The sequence below is a fragment of the Dermacentor albipictus genome, chromosome 1 (genome assembly GCF_038994185.2).
Source record: "Dermacentor albipictus isolate Rhodes 1998 colony chromosome 1, USDA_Dalb.pri_finalv2, whole genome shotgun sequence".
NCBI lineage: Eukaryota > Metazoa > Arthropoda > Arachnida > Ixodida > Ixodidae > Dermacentor > Dermacentor albipictus.
In genome coordinates, this window is record NC_091821.1 from 198,460,854 (window position 1) to 198,478,288 (window position 17,435).

Sequence of the window (17,435 nt, forward strand, 5' to 3'; positions counted from 1 at the left end):
TATGTATGATCCTCTATGCAGAGACGATGATGACATCAACGATGTGGCAGCTATGGGTGGTGTCAACCTTGTTGAAGAGAGCCAGAGAATTCTTGCCTCTAATGCTGAGATTGTTGGAACACAGATAAGGTCCTGTAAGGATGAGAACTTCCTCTTCACGAACCCTTTGCAAAGGAGGATCACAAGCATAGGTATGGCGGCTTACGACACATGGGGGTCATTGGTTGTGTGGCACTGACCCTAATGGCTCATGTTGGTCTTGCAGCTGTCAAATACGGCATTGAAGAAATCCCATCAGACGTTGTTGCCCTAATTTCCCATGCCACACAAGAACGGTTAAAAACGCTTGTGCAGAAGCTGGGTATTGTGGCTGAGCATCGTCTTGAAAACATCAAGGTCAGGAAAAATATTTTCTCTTTTGCACCTTGACATTTTCATAATACAGTCGACTCTTGTTACTGCGGACCCTGCTAATCCGACAAAAAAAATCTGTAATATTCAAAATGCCTCACTTCCGAAACTTTCGTTGCGATGTCTAACAACTTTATTGCAAATAGTGAGTGACAAACGTCCAAAGTAAAAAACAAACAAAAAGTCGCAGTTTCATCTGAAAGGTGAAGCATTGATTGTGATAGCAAATTAGGCAGCAACATTGAGCGAATTGACCTTCGTGCTCTCTCTCGCTTCAGTGCGAACTAAATTTTGAAAGCACAGCACTGGCCGCACTTTGTCCCCCCCCCGCCTCGCCCGCCCAAGACGGCGCGCTTCAGCCCCGCTTTTCTCTCTTTCTTGTGTGCAACATATTGAGCCGCGATCGTCGGCTGACCCTCGCAAGTCAGTTGCCAGCCCGTGTTGGCACTGTAAAAGTTTGTTTTATACGCCCGATTTTGACAAAAATTGGGGCTGATTTCGTCCGCTGTAGCCGATAGTCTATTGTAGCATGGTCCGTTAAAAGTGAACTTCGTTGCATTAATAAAATAGGTAGAACAAACTAAGGAAGAAATATGGTTTGTTATATCCGAAAGTCTGTTGTATGCAGGACCGTTGTAACGTGCGTAGACTGTATTTACGTAATTTTTCAGCACCTTCTAGCACTCATTTTGTTTAACTTTTGGAATAAATGACTGGGCATGGCAGCAAGCGAGTTAATGCAATGCTACAGAGTTAGTGTTTCTGTGGTGAAATCGGTGTGAAACTTCTCATATTTTCTGATTCCTTGTGACATGTTATTGTTTTCCAGACTGATTCTCGATATGAAGTGACTCAGGACGTTAAAGCACAGCTCAAATTTCTTGAAGAATTGGACAGGTTAGAGAAGAAAAGGCACGAAGAGCAGGAGAGGGAGATTTTGCTTAGGGCTGCAAAGGTGAGCACAGTATTTTTCGACCTGAAAGGATATTTTAATTGAAAGTATGTTACTTCAACATATTTGAGTCCAGACCTTCTACACCATGTATTGCAGTTTTTATGCACATTTAGAAACACTCTTGAAAAATGCAGTTAGAAGATAGCTCAATTGTACTTCCGATGCTCCCAATGACGTAACAATTCAAGCAAAGTGTGGACAAGGGACTGGTGGTATATTTTATAGTAGGGGCTACCACAGCTGCTTGACGCCTTCAGCTTAACTTGATTTCTTTGCTTATGTGCACTCTAGTGCACCAGTGTCAGAACACTTATGATTGATACAGTAATTGAAGTTATTGAAGTTGTTAATTGCATCAAGGGGATGAAGAAGAGTAATAGCCTAGTGACGATTACATTGACAGGGTGAAAACTGTGTGTTGTGGTACCAGCCCAAACTGTAAGAGAGCGCTGAGATTCTGCAGTGTTACTTCAAACAATGGCTCTGCAGAATTCTCCGGACATCCTTCACCTTTGAAGACATGTTTTGCAAAAAAAAAAGAAAAGCCGCAGAAATCAAGGGTGATCATAATTATGTTCACTTTGCATCTGAATAATAAGCTAACAAATCTGGGCCAGGATATTTTAATGATCATTTTTAATTATTTTCCTTTTTTGTGCTTCACTAATGGTACAAGTGGCTTTCCACTTACGTTATTATCAGGATTGACTGGTCATGAGCAGTGGATAATAAGAAAGGAATAGACTCAAGCAAAAGGAATAGCAAAATATACTGGCTCTGGGAACCTTTGAAATCTTGAGCTTGTTCTTTGCTAAGCCAAAACTTTGGAATAAGGAATACTTTTTTCCCTTTTCCTTCGAGTCCTGTATAAGTCAAGTTTGCCGTGTAAGGTTTCCATTTTTTTGTTTAAGAACAATAACATAAAAAAAAAAAGAAACGTTTGCTTATGAAGTTCCTGCCAAACTCTACTCAGAAAAGCAGCAGCCATTTTCAGATCACAACATGCACATGCATCCACATAGACAGACAGAGAATGCTTGTCAGTCTGTGACCGAGTTTTCATGCACCAAGTAAAAAAAAATTGTGCAGAGCCCATGCACTGCGGGAATGATGTTATGCGAAGAATTTTGCTGGCAGCTGGCTATGCAGCATTGTTTGGGGTTTTACAAGACGATACCAGGTTGACCAATGTGTTTGTGTAAATCCAGTATTTGTGTGTGTGATAGAAGTACAATGAACTCGAATTAATGCAAAAGTGCATGCGTTTGACATCAGCAGCAAGACGATGACGATTACATGATTTCTGTGAGCAATCGAATTCATGTGAACGAGTAACGTGAAGATGCAAGATGGGTAAAAAATGCAAAAAATAAGTGCTTGCTGATGGCAGCATGTGGTATCACTTGGAGAACACGAACGGATGACTTGACAGCGAAACTGTAGCACAACCTGAAGCTTGTGTCTTTGTGTAGTCATTCGCAGAGTGGCATGGTGCACTGATCACCTTGGCTGAGCCGTGATGAGTCTGCCATAGTGGAATTCATTGCAGCATTGTTGTACTCAAACACTATGTGCACCAGGAAAGAGCAGGCCTCGATGTTTGATTTAGCAGCCTGGCAACTACGAGAGGGGCCATGAATGTCTAGTACTAACTTCAGCTTTGGGAGGAGCAAGGAGGCGACGTGTTGCTGTCCGGCATTCGGAAATCACCGCTTGTGTAGAACTTGCTTTTCAATTACGGTTTTAATGGATACAACCACCAGCCGATATTCTGCTGCCGAGATGCCAGGATCTTGTGCATGGCACCCGGCTCGAGCACAGGTAGCACGCAAGAATCGGAGGTGAGATTTAGATCTTGAAGCTGGAATGATGATGCAACGAACATCACGGCATCGTTGAACACGAGCGTATAAGCATCGCCCCAAGTTAGTTGATAACTTGGTCCACTGAGTTGGCATAAGTTCTTGTCACGGTAATATTGTCATGACATTCATGGAAATCATGTCATGGCTTGACTTACAGACATGCCATGATATGCATTCATGGCATTCATGCCAAACATGTTATGACATGCATGTCATGACATGCATATCTCAAATATACCCTGTTTGACGCTGCCCCTTCTAATTTTTGTTCGCTTCATCTGCAGTTTTGTCAAAATTCATTGGCGTGCATTCCAACCAATCCCTGTGTTCTCTAACAACTTGTCAATTGTCATTTGATAACCTTAGTTGACTGTTTCACGAATCAAATGAACATTTTCGTCTGTTTGACTGGCTGAAGGGCAACTCGAATGAGATTCATCTTCAGTGCTCATTCAGCTATCCTTGAATCGACGATGCCAGTCATAGACTTGAGTTTGCCTCAAGGCTTATTCCTTGAAAGCTTCTCAAAGCATTCCATGAATTTCCGTAAACATTCAGGCTATGCTCGCACATTAAATGTTTCGCAGACGTGCCATGTTTAAAGGGACACTAAAGGTTAATATTAAGTCAACGTGGACTGTTGAAATACTATCCCAGAAACCTTGAAACGCTTGTTTCATGTGAAGAAGAGACTTACATCAAGAAAAAATCCGTTCTGAAGTGTCCGCGTACCTCTAGCGCAGTTCAAATCACCTGCCCTCCGACCAAGGAGTGGGGACGTCATGGTCTCATAGTGATGTTGCGCCGTCGATGAGTAAAACGGCGCCCGCAGACAGCGCTACGGCTTTTCTTTGCTAAACGCAAACGCGCGGCCAGAAACAGAGCCAAGACAGAGCCGACAGCAGTGTGAAAGCTGAACTATGGTGGCTAGCGGAAGGGAAAGCGGGTGACGATAAGCTGGTTCTTTATTTTATGACGCCATCTTTGACGCTCGTTGCAATGGACGACCCTGACAATGACACATTGGCTCGCGATGCTGGGCTCGATTACAGCTATTTAAGTACTGATGAACGTGACCTGCTGCTGAGGGCTCGCGCTGCCGGCGTCTTTGCGTACTACTACGATGGCAACTGTATGTCATGGCTGTACATATTCGCACATTTGTGGCTTTTCCTTTGTGAAAACCAAATGCCACACTCACCGCGCCGGAATCGACCTGCAGTTCTTGCGCTTCGGAGAATGCAGGCAAGACCGACGGAACAGCGCTACGGGAAAGCATTGTTTTGAAAGGCACTCCACACGACTTCAGTAAGTCGGTGTTGAAGTCGTAATCCTCTGGACGAAAGTGCAGCGAGTGCACTATGTGATTTTTCGGCTCTTTGCCAACGCGCTGTGGCAGAGGTATGGCACTTAAACACTTTGAACGGAGAGGTTCACTCGTTGGCACACAGTGATAAGTAACGTTGGATTTGCCGCTGCACCTGCCCTTGGCCAAGTTCCGCGGACCATTCGCGCATCCCAGGACATCACATGGATGTGGAATTCTCGCTGCTTGTTCCAAATGCAAGTTTTGCGAGCCAGCAGAATCAGCACAGCATGACGCAATAATGAAACGACTGAAACTCCAAAGCGCACGTGGCGCAGAGTCGAGCGCGCAGAGTCGAGCGCGCAGAGTCGAGCGAAAATGAAACTTTTCGACCACCCATACTACTGAAGGGTAAAGTCACAATGTTATTTTTTCTTAGAATCAAACAGAAGTAGACAAGTAGCATTTTCTTCTGTCTTATAACCTAATGAAATGTTCTTTTAATACGAGTAGTTGAGTACTAGTGACATAATTTATGATGAGGAGTGCCTTCGTTATTGGGCTAGTACCGGAATGTCGCTGGGGGGTCTCAAATCGTGTCAAGCATTTACCTAAATTTCTCGGTTACTAAAGCTCTGTTCGCGATTATATTGATGCCTTAGACGTTCTAGAGCATTGCTTTATCACTTTAACTTAACTTCATAGTAATCTTTAGTGTCCCTTTAACCTCTTCAAAACAAAGTGTTAAGCAAGATGATTTGCTTCTACCATGGCTTCCATCAAGGCACTGATAAAAGAGGGCTACAGCTGAGTATACCTAGTGGTGGTACATGGAAGTACTCTCGTAAGAGGTATGAAAATGAAAGTTTGGTTTCTTTTGGGTTCCCCCTCGTACATTGTCTTCAGGATCTGCCCACTTTGCTATGACACTCACTCGCCAGGGTTGGCCATGGCCATGTCGACATGACGACACAGTGATGACAAAGGAATGATGAAAAAAGGACGTGAATGGAACAATGAAGGCAGTACGGCGATGACATCAATATTGCTACGAAACAGCCGCCACAGTGTGGCTGCACTGAGGACGAAGACGACGTGTGTGCCGGCTTGATATAGCGTCGCCATTTTGGCCTCCGTGAGCTTCCCTGTAAATAAATTGTAAATAGTATTCGGCTTCAGCTTCACGTTGCAATATGATAATGAGATGACTATTCTGAAATGATGACGATGGTATAATGACAATGGGAGGACGACAACCATGGGACAATGACCGAGTGATGAGAATTGGATGACAAAGCTGAAATGACGATGATGGAACGACCACGATGGCATCATTATGGTGGTATGACAATGAATGTATGATGACAGTGGCATGATAACGGTGGCATAATCAAGATTGAATGATGACGTGATTTTGATGGAATGATGAAGGAAGGACATAGATTGGACGACGAAGGCAGTATGGTAATGACGGCATAACAACAATAGGATGATGTTTCTGAAATGATGAGAATGGTACGACAACAGCTTGATGACAATGGCACGAAGATGACGGCCTGACAATGAGAGCATGGCGACGGTGGCGGCATGACAAAGCTGGAATGACGATGGAAAAAGCACGACGACATCGCTACTACGAACTCATACCTAGTGGCCTAAGCTAGTAGTTAACTTGGTTCACAGGGTGGGCATAAGAGACTAGATAACAGGTAGACTCAAAGTACTTGAAGTAGGCAAAGAATGCTAATTACATGAAAAACTGGGTGCATGTTAGATATGAGAGCACACTATAATTTGGTAAATAATGCTAAATTGAGGCAACAGTTTCTTTCAATGTCCTTTTTCTACCTCATTCTTTAATTCAGCCCACCAGATAATTAGATAAATTTTGTTGGTCCCATCGAGGTTGAATTGAAGTGGACTCTGTCTCTGTCTCTGTCTGTCTGTCTCTATGTGTAAACATGGGGAAGGCAGGAGATGGAAATTCAAGACGATGAGCAAGATTAGAACAAGGTGAAAGCAGAAGCCGTCATTTCGACAAGTGGGCTTGTCTTTTTCAAGGCGAGATGAAGCCTTTAAGAAGTCGAGGCCACTTGTCAAAACGGTGGCTCCTGCTTTCGCCTTGTTCTCGTTTTGCTCATTGTGTGTGTGTGTGTTTGTGTTTGTGTACAATGACTGGAAGTGTAGGATTCGTTAGACATGTTATTACCATGTCAGTGGGGGCATCTATTATTGTACTCCTTTTTGATATTAATGGATTTCCTGACTGATCAGCCTTTTCTACTTCACTTATTTGACAGAGTCGATCAAAAATGGAGGATCCAGAACAGCTCAAGCTAAAGCAGAAGGCAAAGGAGGTACGGTCTGACTTACTAATTTTTTTGTACCTATCTGTTGTTCTCTTCTTTCTCTTTTCCCCCTTCCCCTCACGGAAAGTTTCTTAATTCCAGAGTGTCCAATACTTGCAGTTGTTAAGTGGGAAGTGCCACATACAATATTTTTCATAAGAAATCTTTAATATGCAGATGTAATGGCATTTATGTGGTCTTGTGCTGAAAATAATGTGTGATAGCAATTGTATGCCGGCATGAAGGAAGCTGGCAGCAAAGTTCCGCACCAGATATAAAAATTAATCCTTTATTTACCACAGTAATCCTCGTGTGCCCCATGCATTTAGAAGTGTTTAATTATTTCTACAATAATTATATGTGTTGTTATTTCTTGTCAAATTCATTTTACGCCCCAGTCCCTTCAAAGCAAAGTCATGCCAAGTTTTGCCAGTAGTGGCCACCCTGCCTTGGTGCTGACACCCCTGTAGGCAACAAGTTGACAGCACTTTGTTAGAAAAGAAAAAAGGGGGAAAGGGGGGAGCTATCTTTTGGTCATAATTTATTCTTGCAGACTATACACCTAGTGTGGACTATATTCTGGAAATTACGGTATATGTCCACCTAAGGCGAAAGTCGTATGAAAAATGGGTGACCAGTGAGTCTAGCCATATGTGCCTTAGCTTTAATCTAGTCAAGACCATCCTTGAGGTTCTGTGAATCTCTGTAGTGTTGTTTCTAAGTTGTGCTGACTTGTATGTACAGTGAAACCTCATTAAACCGTAGTTGGCCGGAGCTAGAAAAAAGTACGTACTAAACGCTAGTACTAAACGGTAGTACGGTAGTAAACGGTAGATTTGCTGGTACTGGAATAAGAAACTGCGCGCCGGCATTTTCAGAGATGGGTGGCTACATACCGTTCTCGATCGCCCGCCTTGCACCTTTTCTTGTTCACATGGGATCTAGCAGCCAGAAAACGTATACGATCGCAGTCTGCAGCAGGGAACAGCGGCGTGTTTTGGTTAAAAGTGCACTACGCTTCCGACGGCACCACGCGCTGTTAAACAGATAGGCGAAAAAGCTTATCGCAATAGAATTGGCGGTGATAGTTGTCACTTCCGCGTGCGACGACCCCAGAGAAGATTTGCATATACAGTGAAACCTCGTTAAACCGTAGTTGACTGGAGCTTAGAAAAAGTACGTACTAAACGGTAGTACTGCTTAAACGAAATAGCATGAGATCGCCCACTTACCTGTCAAAAATGGAACTCTGAGAGAGTGCGATGAAAGGAGAAAGAACATGCAGTATTTATTTACTTCGCGCGACAAATGTGTTATTTTCGTTTGATGCTGCGGCGGCCTAACAGCAACGACAGCGGCCTCATACTTGCTGAAACTGTGAGCCAGCTTTTCAGCCAGCCCCCTCTTCTCGGCAAACACCCGCATGGCAGATTCCTCATTGGCGTTGCATATTCTCCATGCACCGGCGCGGTAACATTGCAGAAGTCGTGGGGCACCTTTTCATTGTGGGGTAAGCTGATGTAACATGCAGCTTCTGCCACTGTCGGTCCTGAATCGCCTGTATTGTTGCTTTCCGTGTCGTTTTTATCACTGTCGCTAGTAGCTGACACTTCGGCAACAAAGAGGCAACGATGGCGAAAAGTCAAACCTCGTTGCTGATATCTCTTCGCGGTCTCAGCAGCGCTGCTGAGCAGCTTCTCTGTATTACAATAGACTCAGGTCATGTGCCAGTGCTGACTTTTCGTGTCACATTCGATTGCACAAATGATGTCTATTTTTCTTCTGTGCTGAGCACCCGGCATCTTTTTTATCCGAGTTTCGGCATGACGTGAGTTCTCGCTTGCACGACGCCACAATGCTCTCTGGCACAGCGTCGACATGATGTTGATGTTGATGTGGCTTCACGCGCAAACGAACAGGGCGCTTGGAGGCCGTTGTGCTGATCTCTGGGGCTTGCTGTTCTGCCGGGCCGCTCGATGGAGTCGACGCACCGTGTGTTTGCGCGACAGAATGTGGAAATGCTATGTGTTAACCGATATGTACGCAATAAGCTGGTACGGTTTATGCAGTTACAAAACACATTATGTTCAATTGCCGCTGAGTTGGGGATTTGACTTTACTACTTTTAAAACGAAACTTCTGTTTAAGCGGGTACGGTTTAACGAGGTTTTACTGTACCTGTGCTTCTGTCACTGTTCATGTTATGCTCTGCAATTCAGCATGCTTTAATCCTTTCAGTGCAGATTTTTTTCATAGATACTATAAAACGAACGCAACGGATTGCTTTCAGGTATTCAGAAGGGGTGAAAATGACACAGATAATGGCAGTTGCACTCTTTGTGTGATCCTCACATTCCTATCTTCATTTTTGATCTCTTACTGCGCACATTACCTACCGCATAGAGCTGCCATGTCAGGGTTAAAAAAAGAAAAGAAAGAAAGAAAGAAGAAAAACACTCCTGCTCTAATTGTGCAAAATATGGCAGAAACATGCAAGAGTGGTCCTTGTGATACAGCGCAGATATTTGAACGAAAAGGAATCGCTGCAGTAGCGATGCACATAGTCCGGGAGCCATCCCTCCAATCGGTGGAGGCGCGCTCTGCACGGCGCAACCATGCCTACGAATAGGTGCATTTTGCAGCATGCTAACAAAAACCCAGACTGAGCAAACCCAGAAATGAGAAAATGTGCTTCTAAAAATATTCAATAAATGGCATAACTACTGAGCTCGCCAACTTTGTGTTACTGCATACATCCGGCTGGAAAGAATGGATAACCTATGGGCACATCACTGGCACTGAAAGGGTTAAGAATTAATGAGAATCACCTAGCCCAATTTATTGCTCTGCTCTCCATTTTGTTGCACAGCATAGTACCTGGCATGAGGGGGATTATGTCCTGATATAAATTGTCACTTACAGCGCATGCATAGACGGAGGACAAAAAAGGACGACGTAGACATGTATGCATGCGCTGTAAGTGACGATTTATACCATGGAATACCAACTAGCCCGTACTCAAACCTTGCTTATGTCCGGAGCCAGGAGTGCATTGAATTTGCCCTTTTCCTGACAACAGCAAAAACAGTGAATTTCACTCTGAAAGCTGGCATCATCGTCATGCCTTCTGCAAGTGAATGAGGCTTCTGAAAATAATGAATGACTATTGGTGCTGCAAAGGTTCCAGGTGGTGCCCTCCTTATGGACACAGTTAAAAAGTTGGTGTGTGTTGTGCATTGGCATGTTTATGCTGAAAACTGGGCAGGTTAAGTGCCTGTGAGTGCTGAAAGGCCATAGTATGGCATGTGCATGGTTTGTGAGAGAACAGAGCTGTGGTGGCCACATACAAGTGGGCTAGGACTTTTTTATGAGTTGACAATGGGACTACAATAGACCCACACATTTATATGATGTTTTGTAACACAAGCTTTCTGCATGCATTTGCTGTATGATTACACACCGTCATTGCACTTAGTTCATGGATCAAAGATGAACAACGCTGCCATGGTTGTTTTCAGTGCAGATAAGGTTATCTCAGGAAGTACAGCTGAGCCAACTTAAATTGCCTCACTTGAAGTGAATTCTCACTTCGTATGAACAGTTTTTTTATGAGCCAACAAGTAATCTTGCTTGAAGCCCATGGTGTACCTTTCACTAACAGTTACTCGGTTTCTATACGAGTTTGCTGTTTACAAACTGAAGCCTCAGAAGGCAACTGGTTTTGCTGTATGCTACTAAATATTAGATAGGGTGCAAGAAATAATGTGTCAGGCCACAGTAGTGTGCCTATACAGTCAGTAATCTCACTGTATAACCAGTAATCAGTAACCAGTAATAACCAGTAGTCTGGGCTTGTAGGGACTGTCTAAAAGTCTAAATATTCGGAAGTCTGAAATATCGCATACTACTCAAGAAAATAAAGAACTTATGCCATAAATGGCAAAAAGAGCTTGTTGGTGCATTGCTGCATATACATCTTCTGTGCAACTTGGTCAGTCTGTATTTCAATCATTGTCATGCTGTTGCTACATACAGTAAATGTGTGCGCTCCATGCATGTGCCAGTAGATCTATATCCCTTGGCAACAGAGGTTGGCCGTGCTGTGATAGCTGAATGATTGTGAATTTTTTCGCAACCGTCAACCGTCATTGTCCGGCACTTGAGTGCCCTCCGTGTTGGCGCACACGTTGAGGGTGGAGCTGGTGCCATTTGAAGCTGCTTCATAATTCTGAGCGATAAAATAAAGGAACAAACCCTGGATGCACGGAACACACACGACAAATTGAAAATGCGGCTTTCATAATTTAGTGGCTTGTCCAGTTGAGCGAGTCTGGTCAGCGATTAATGGATCAACTTAGCTTTGCTACCTTTGATTTCAAGGAGGCCCCGGTGACAAATTAAAACCAGACCATCGCTCTTTTTACTTGGCCCAGTGGCTGGATGAACATGTGGTTGTGCAGGCAGAGTTCGAATTAATAAATATTGTGCTATAAGGTGTATGAAATTTCTGTCATCCTTATACATAAGTTTATGGGCCAGTGGCAGTGCCACAAAGCTGTCTGAATAATCAAGCATGACTCACTGCAGTGGCTCATTGCATTGCTCAGTGGGCTTCTTTGATTTTCCTGGCTTGGTCAGTCCACTGACTCTTTGTGGCTTCCACACTGACAGAAAGGCACATGGCAATCATGCAACCTATCCGCCTGAGGGTGCCTGAAGTTTCACAGGGAGTCACTCCCATGGTTGCTTTCTTCTGCTTATAGCTGACTGCCACTCCAAATTGTATGTCGCCTGAGAATTCCGGGAGTCCTTGGGCAGTCCAAGACTGCTGATCTGTGAAAACGGAACTTGATTACAGCAGCTCTCAGAATAGCGCGTGGAACTTCTAAAGCTGCCTATAAAATTGAATGTCAGAGAGTAGTCTCAAGTAGTCCATGACTGTTACAGACTGGATAATTCTAGAGGCTCAGTGGGCAGGGGTGTTGTGCTGTTAAGCATGAGGTGTTGAGCTTGTTGAGCATGTGCTGTTGAGCAGAAATGGAACCTACGAGGTTCCATTTCTGGCTGCGGTGGCTGCATTTCAATGGGGGCGAAATGCAAAAGCGCTCCCTTAAGTTTATGTGCACAGTAAGAACCCCAGTTGGTTCAAATTAATCTGAAGCCCCCCACTACAGCTTCCCTCCTAACCCACTGTGCGATTTCGGGATGGTAAACCTCCCTGTTTAGTAATCAAGTGTGTATAAATTATTGGGTGTCTGAATTATTGTACGGTGACTGTATGGGACTGCCAATCTATCAATTCTTTTTTTTCTGTAGCAAACTACAGTTTTACGCATTAATTTCGCCATAAAATATGCCAGACATTGTGCACTCATATGCTTGAAGTGTAATTAATACCCCTGTCAAGTGGGCAAGTTAAGTGCACTTACGGGGAGTACCTTTCGGGACCTTGAGCAACACTTCAGGCTACGTAGTACTAAGCAGGAAAACAAGTGCACTCTAAGTTAAAAAAAAAAAAAAGAAGAGGCAACAGCTTAAGGGGGTACGTGGCAATTGAAGTAGTCAAATTGTCAAAATTTTCAATTTTTCAATTTATTTTGTTTTGCAATCCATGGACCTTTATTTACCTCGTAGTGAAATATTATAACAAAATACGCGGTAGAAGTCGAGAAAACCGCACTTTCGTAGAGTGCTGTCATCAAAAATTGAGAAAAAATCTGGCTTCGGAAGGCCCTGTCGCACCACGGATCGCCCAGCTATTCGTTGACACAGCGCCGCCATTTTGGTATCATAGTAAAGAGGAGAGATCGGAGCTAAAGATAGCCGAAGCTACACATTTCTCCACCCAAAAATAAACCAGCAAACGCAAGTGAAGAAAAGGCAAACGCAGCGTTGTGATTGGGCATAGCAGTCATGTGGGGCACAGGTCACGCTCCTATTGGCTGTTGTAAATTTGAATTGCTGACGAAACTCCTTGCGCGCATTTGCGCAGCAGCGAACGACCGCGAGCGATGGTGAAGTTATGTCCGCGTGTGGTCGTGACAGCAACGTGATCAGCGGAGCAGAAGTTTTTGCATCAAATATTCAACTGCGGATTTCAACTGCAACTCCACTAATAAAGAGGTGGCGCAAGGAAAGACAAAAGCGGACGTTTTGAGTGCGCTGTCACCTGCCTCTGCACGACGGATGGATGCACGATGACCAAAAAGGCAACTAAGGTGCACGAAACTGCTGCAAGAACGCAAAAAGCTACATCAAAATGTAAGCAAATGTGTCCCCACAGGCAAAGGACTACATGCCAAGCAGGTTTTAGGGGCTTAAAATAAAGATTTAAATGTTTACAACAAATGAAACATTGAGCTCCATTTTCACAGCTTTCATTTTTTTTTTGCAGTTGCTTTCAGTCATCCCAGTGCCATTTTACAACAAATGAAGACAAAATCATTTTGTCTTTTGCACTTAGATCCTGAAACATTGATGACTGCAGTAAAGCTGTCCATTTTCAACTGCACCTCATAAAAAAATGTGTAATGGTTCTTTTGCAAAAGTTGTTAGTAAGTCAATATGATTAGGAAAGCTGAAAAAATATTTTTATGCTCATTTTGGCATTTAAAAAATAAACCAATAGCTTTATTGCACAGAATGGGCCTTTGTGAACATGCAGAGTGAAAATCTTGGCGAGCTTATGTGTAATTAATTAATTTGGGGATGACCATTACAGGCTATCAATTGTTGTAACTCAAAAACTATAATAGATGGCAGAAAGCTAATTTCAGTTACGATATCAGCATAACAAATTGCACCTGCATGCCAAATTTCACCAATTTATTCCCATAAATAAAAAAAAAAGTTTTCAATGCCACATTCCCCCTTAAGAGCGTGTTTTTTGTAGCTGTAGATTAAAGAAAAGTTCTTAAAAGTTACTGTTTTATGTTGTTATATAGATAAAAACCATAATGTATATTTTCTCAACAAAAAGCTAAAAGATTTTTATTATGAGAGTGCTGCAAGTCAATGCCCGCCAAGACGAATGTCTAGCCAATCCAGAACAACGTGGTGGCGTGCGACGAGACTGCATTTGATCCTGCTAAAACAGAATATGAGTGAGTTCTGTTCTGATTATTTTGTTAAAAGCTGTTCAAGAACTAAAATGAACTTATGTGTCCTTTTTTTATACATTACATTTTGTACCATTCAAACCGTTGGTGGCGAGGCTAAGCACTCGACCAGCAAAGTGCATTCCGTGAATGCACTCTGACCGGAGTGCACTCGTTGCCAAGTACACTCCACTTGTGTCGTTTAGATTTGGCAAAGTGCACTTAAACCGAGTGACACTCTCTGTAAGTGCACTTGCTCGCCTGACAGGTGTATATAAGATGTGTGCATTCTAATTGAACACAAAAAACAGGCATATTCTCCATAGCTGAGTGCAGGACACAACACACCTTTTTCTTAACAAGTTCGACTACAAAGACACTGGACTTCCAAGTTTACTGGGGCTGCAGGTGCTGCACTATCATGATGCTTACTATTGTTATTTAAACATTCAAGTGCACTTCAGAGGCAAGATGTGGCATAAAAGCCAGTGGATCCTCTGTTGTAAGCTTCACAAACTAAACCACTGAGAAGGGTTCATACAGTGCCACTTATTCTGAACTCATAAATGCCTTCCTACTGACTTCTTATGATGACACAGTTGTTTCTTTTTTCTCTTGATATTAAACAGCTTTGTTGGTGGTTTCAGATGCAAAAGGCAGAAATGGAGGAGATGCGGCAAAGAGAGGCGAATATGACGGCCCTTTTGGCCATTGGTCCGCGAAAGAAGCTGAAGACAGAAAATAGTGGAAATGCAGGGGTGAGCTTTTTAACATTTCTCTGAGTCTGCATGACTTGTTTGTTTATGATAATGAATAGTAGCACTCAGCCGCTCATATTTTTATTGATGTAACATTGGTATGAGCAACATCGTTGTCTTGTCCCCTGAATTCTCCAGGCTGGCCTTGGCACTGGTTCTGGCCTCAGCAACTCATTCTCAAAACTTCCAGTAAGTAAGGCTTCTACTTCCTAATATTCTTTTTGTGGTACTTCTAAGAGAAAAAATTGCTGCTATATGTAGCTATGGCTTCCAAATGAGAATAGTTCTTTAACTGTCAAATTTGCTAAAACTGAGTCTGAATCTAAGTAAAAAAATCCGAGGCTGACCTAAATCTGGACTGTGGCTCAGCCAGAAAAGAAAATGATGGTTACTAGTCGTAGCGAAATAGTCGACACAGGTTGTAGATGTAGTACAGTAGACGTGCAGTAATTTGAGTCCAGTTAAATTGATTTTTCAGTAAGTTGATTTTGACCAAAGTGTGGGCTAGCACCCCCACATTTCTATGGGCTATAGCTTTTGTTACTTCGATCCTGGAACTGGCCCTTGTCAGATAATTTGAACTTGACTGATCAGCATGCCTGATCCCGAATGGTACAGTGTCTTGTCTTGGTGGCACTAGGGGACAGTTAACTCTGTTAAAGGACATGTTATCTCTGCTGCAGATTTTCGGCCTGCCCTCAGCAGATTTTCAAGAGAAAACTGCAGCTTGCAGTAGATTATTACTGACATATAAAATTCTAATGTGTGCCTTGTTCCCAAGAAAATAGGATCAAAATGGCCTGCACATTACAATCAGAAACGGAATCCGCATTCGCGGCGTTGACAGCGACCTACTGTCAGAGCCAGCGTCATAGCCATCGTCATCACAAGATGGCGACAAAGCAAATTTTCATGGAAGTTGGTGATTATGCGCTTTGATTACAAAAATTCATTCAAACAAGAATTTATTTTACGTGCTAAGCTAATGTCAACATAGCTGCATCACATGCTTTCGGCGTGTTGAAGTCTTGTGTTAATCACGAGACAAAATGGTGAAGTGGTTAGCCTAAGTGTGGGCCACGTTTTTGTTAACTGTGATTGGGGAGCTGTTCGAGAAATGCGGAATATCAAATGCAGTGTACCATGCAGGAGTTCACAGTGTAGCCCAAATTGATAAAAAGCATTGGACATATGGGAATAAATTTTCATTCTGTGAAGGTAAACTCTGCAGGTTTCGTGTTTTTGCGCGCCTCTCGCCTTTTCTTGTTCATACGGGATCTAGCTGCCGGAAAACGTATACGACTGCATTCTGCAGCAGGGAACGGCGGCGCATTTTGGTAATCGCCTATTAAAAGCGTGCGCTATGCTTTTGGCGGCACCATGCACTGCAAAACAGATAGGCAAATGCTTATCACAATAGGATTGGTGGTGATATACCTTATTTACTCGCATAATGATCACACTTTTCTTTTGTAAAAAAAAAAACGACGCAAATTCAGGGGTCCGATCATTACGGGGGTAAATATTCTGCGAAAAGAAAACATTTTTTTTTAAACCCCATGTTTGCTGCGGGATGACAACAGGTCAACAAATAGGTGGCTGCCGCTGTAACAGTGCGGGACACCAAAACAGAAATGGCGGCCGGCGGAGCAAGCTGAATGTGCCGAACGCGATTCTTTTTCTTCTCGGGAGTACATTACGCGCGTTGAAACAGTTTCTTTTGTATCAGTAATGAATAATATCACTACTGTCGGCAAGTTTACGGCAATAACATAGCCATGACCACTTTGAGGGGACAGAAACAGAGATGGGCGCGCTTAGCTGCCAGTGACATAGAAACCCATGGCGGGCACATTGCGAAAACTGCGGCATTTGTCTTCACTACTATCTTAATACGGCACGCTTCTGCTATGGGTGGGCGAATATATTAGCTGTGTTAGAAGTGTTGGCGTATGAATAGGGTACACTTCTGACGTATCATTGTAAATGTTGCTACTATCGTTACGGCTCGCGATTTGTTGTGTGCCCACGAGTGCAGACAAGAAGAATCGAAAAGTGCCTCTTTTGTTCTTCCTGACCACAACCATTATAAAGCCTACAAATGATAAAGCCAAGGCAAGTTTGGTTGTGTAGCTTTTTTTTTCATGGAAGTGCGCAAAGTGATGAAAGGGATGAAATGGGGCATCTGCTTAAATATGTTTGGTGCGTGCAGACCGCTTGGCATGGTCGTGAAGAGTCGTTCACGAAGCATTCGGCAGCATTCGACGGAATGCTGCTGAATGCTGGGTGTGGGTGTGGTCATTACCGAATGATGGGTGCAGTCATTACACGGGAAAGGAAAAAAAAATCGATTTTTGACAACACAATTCAGGAGTGCGATCATTACGCGAGTGTGATCATTATGCAAGTAAATAGAGTACTTGTGGACAACTTTTTGTGGCTCTGAAGAGAAAGCTTACAGAGGCAAAGCACGCGCAAGTGAGAGTAATTCTGAAAAGAGTTTCACATTTTAATCTACGGCAGTTTAGGCTAGGGAAGACGTAAAAACTTATTAGCAACATTTAAAATGGTACACACCACTGAGCGTAAGGTTTACATATTTTTACGGCTTTTTCTCTTCCGCGTCTGGGGAAATGCGAAACCATCGCATGTGGAAGCTGCGTCGATTCAGCGTCTGTTCTGAGCATAGAGTTTT

At 43.2% G+C, this 17,435-nt stretch overlaps 1 protein-coding gene across 9 annotated transcripts in view; it reads left to right on the forward strand.

Moving 5' to 3' along the window:
* The window catches only part of LOC135903131 (transcription initiation factor TFIID subunit 4-like), a 109,912-nt gene that overhangs the window by 74,033 nt on the left and 18,444 nt on the right, over positions 1–17,435 (forward strand). For all 9 annotated transcript variants that reach the window (XM_065433519.1, XM_065433520.1, XM_065433521.1 and 6 more), the window contains 6 exons: positions 22–191; positions 266–396; positions 1,241–1,366; positions 6,838–6,894; positions 14,630–14,740; positions 14,879–14,929. In XM_065433519.1, coding sequence (XP_065289591.1) covers positions 22–191; positions 266–396; positions 1,241–1,366; positions 6,838–6,894; positions 14,630–14,740; positions 14,879–14,929 — 646 coding nt within the window. The remainder of the gene's footprint in view (positions 1–21; positions 192–265; positions 397–1,240; positions 1,367–6,837; positions 6,895–14,629; positions 14,741–14,878; positions 14,930–17,435) is intronic.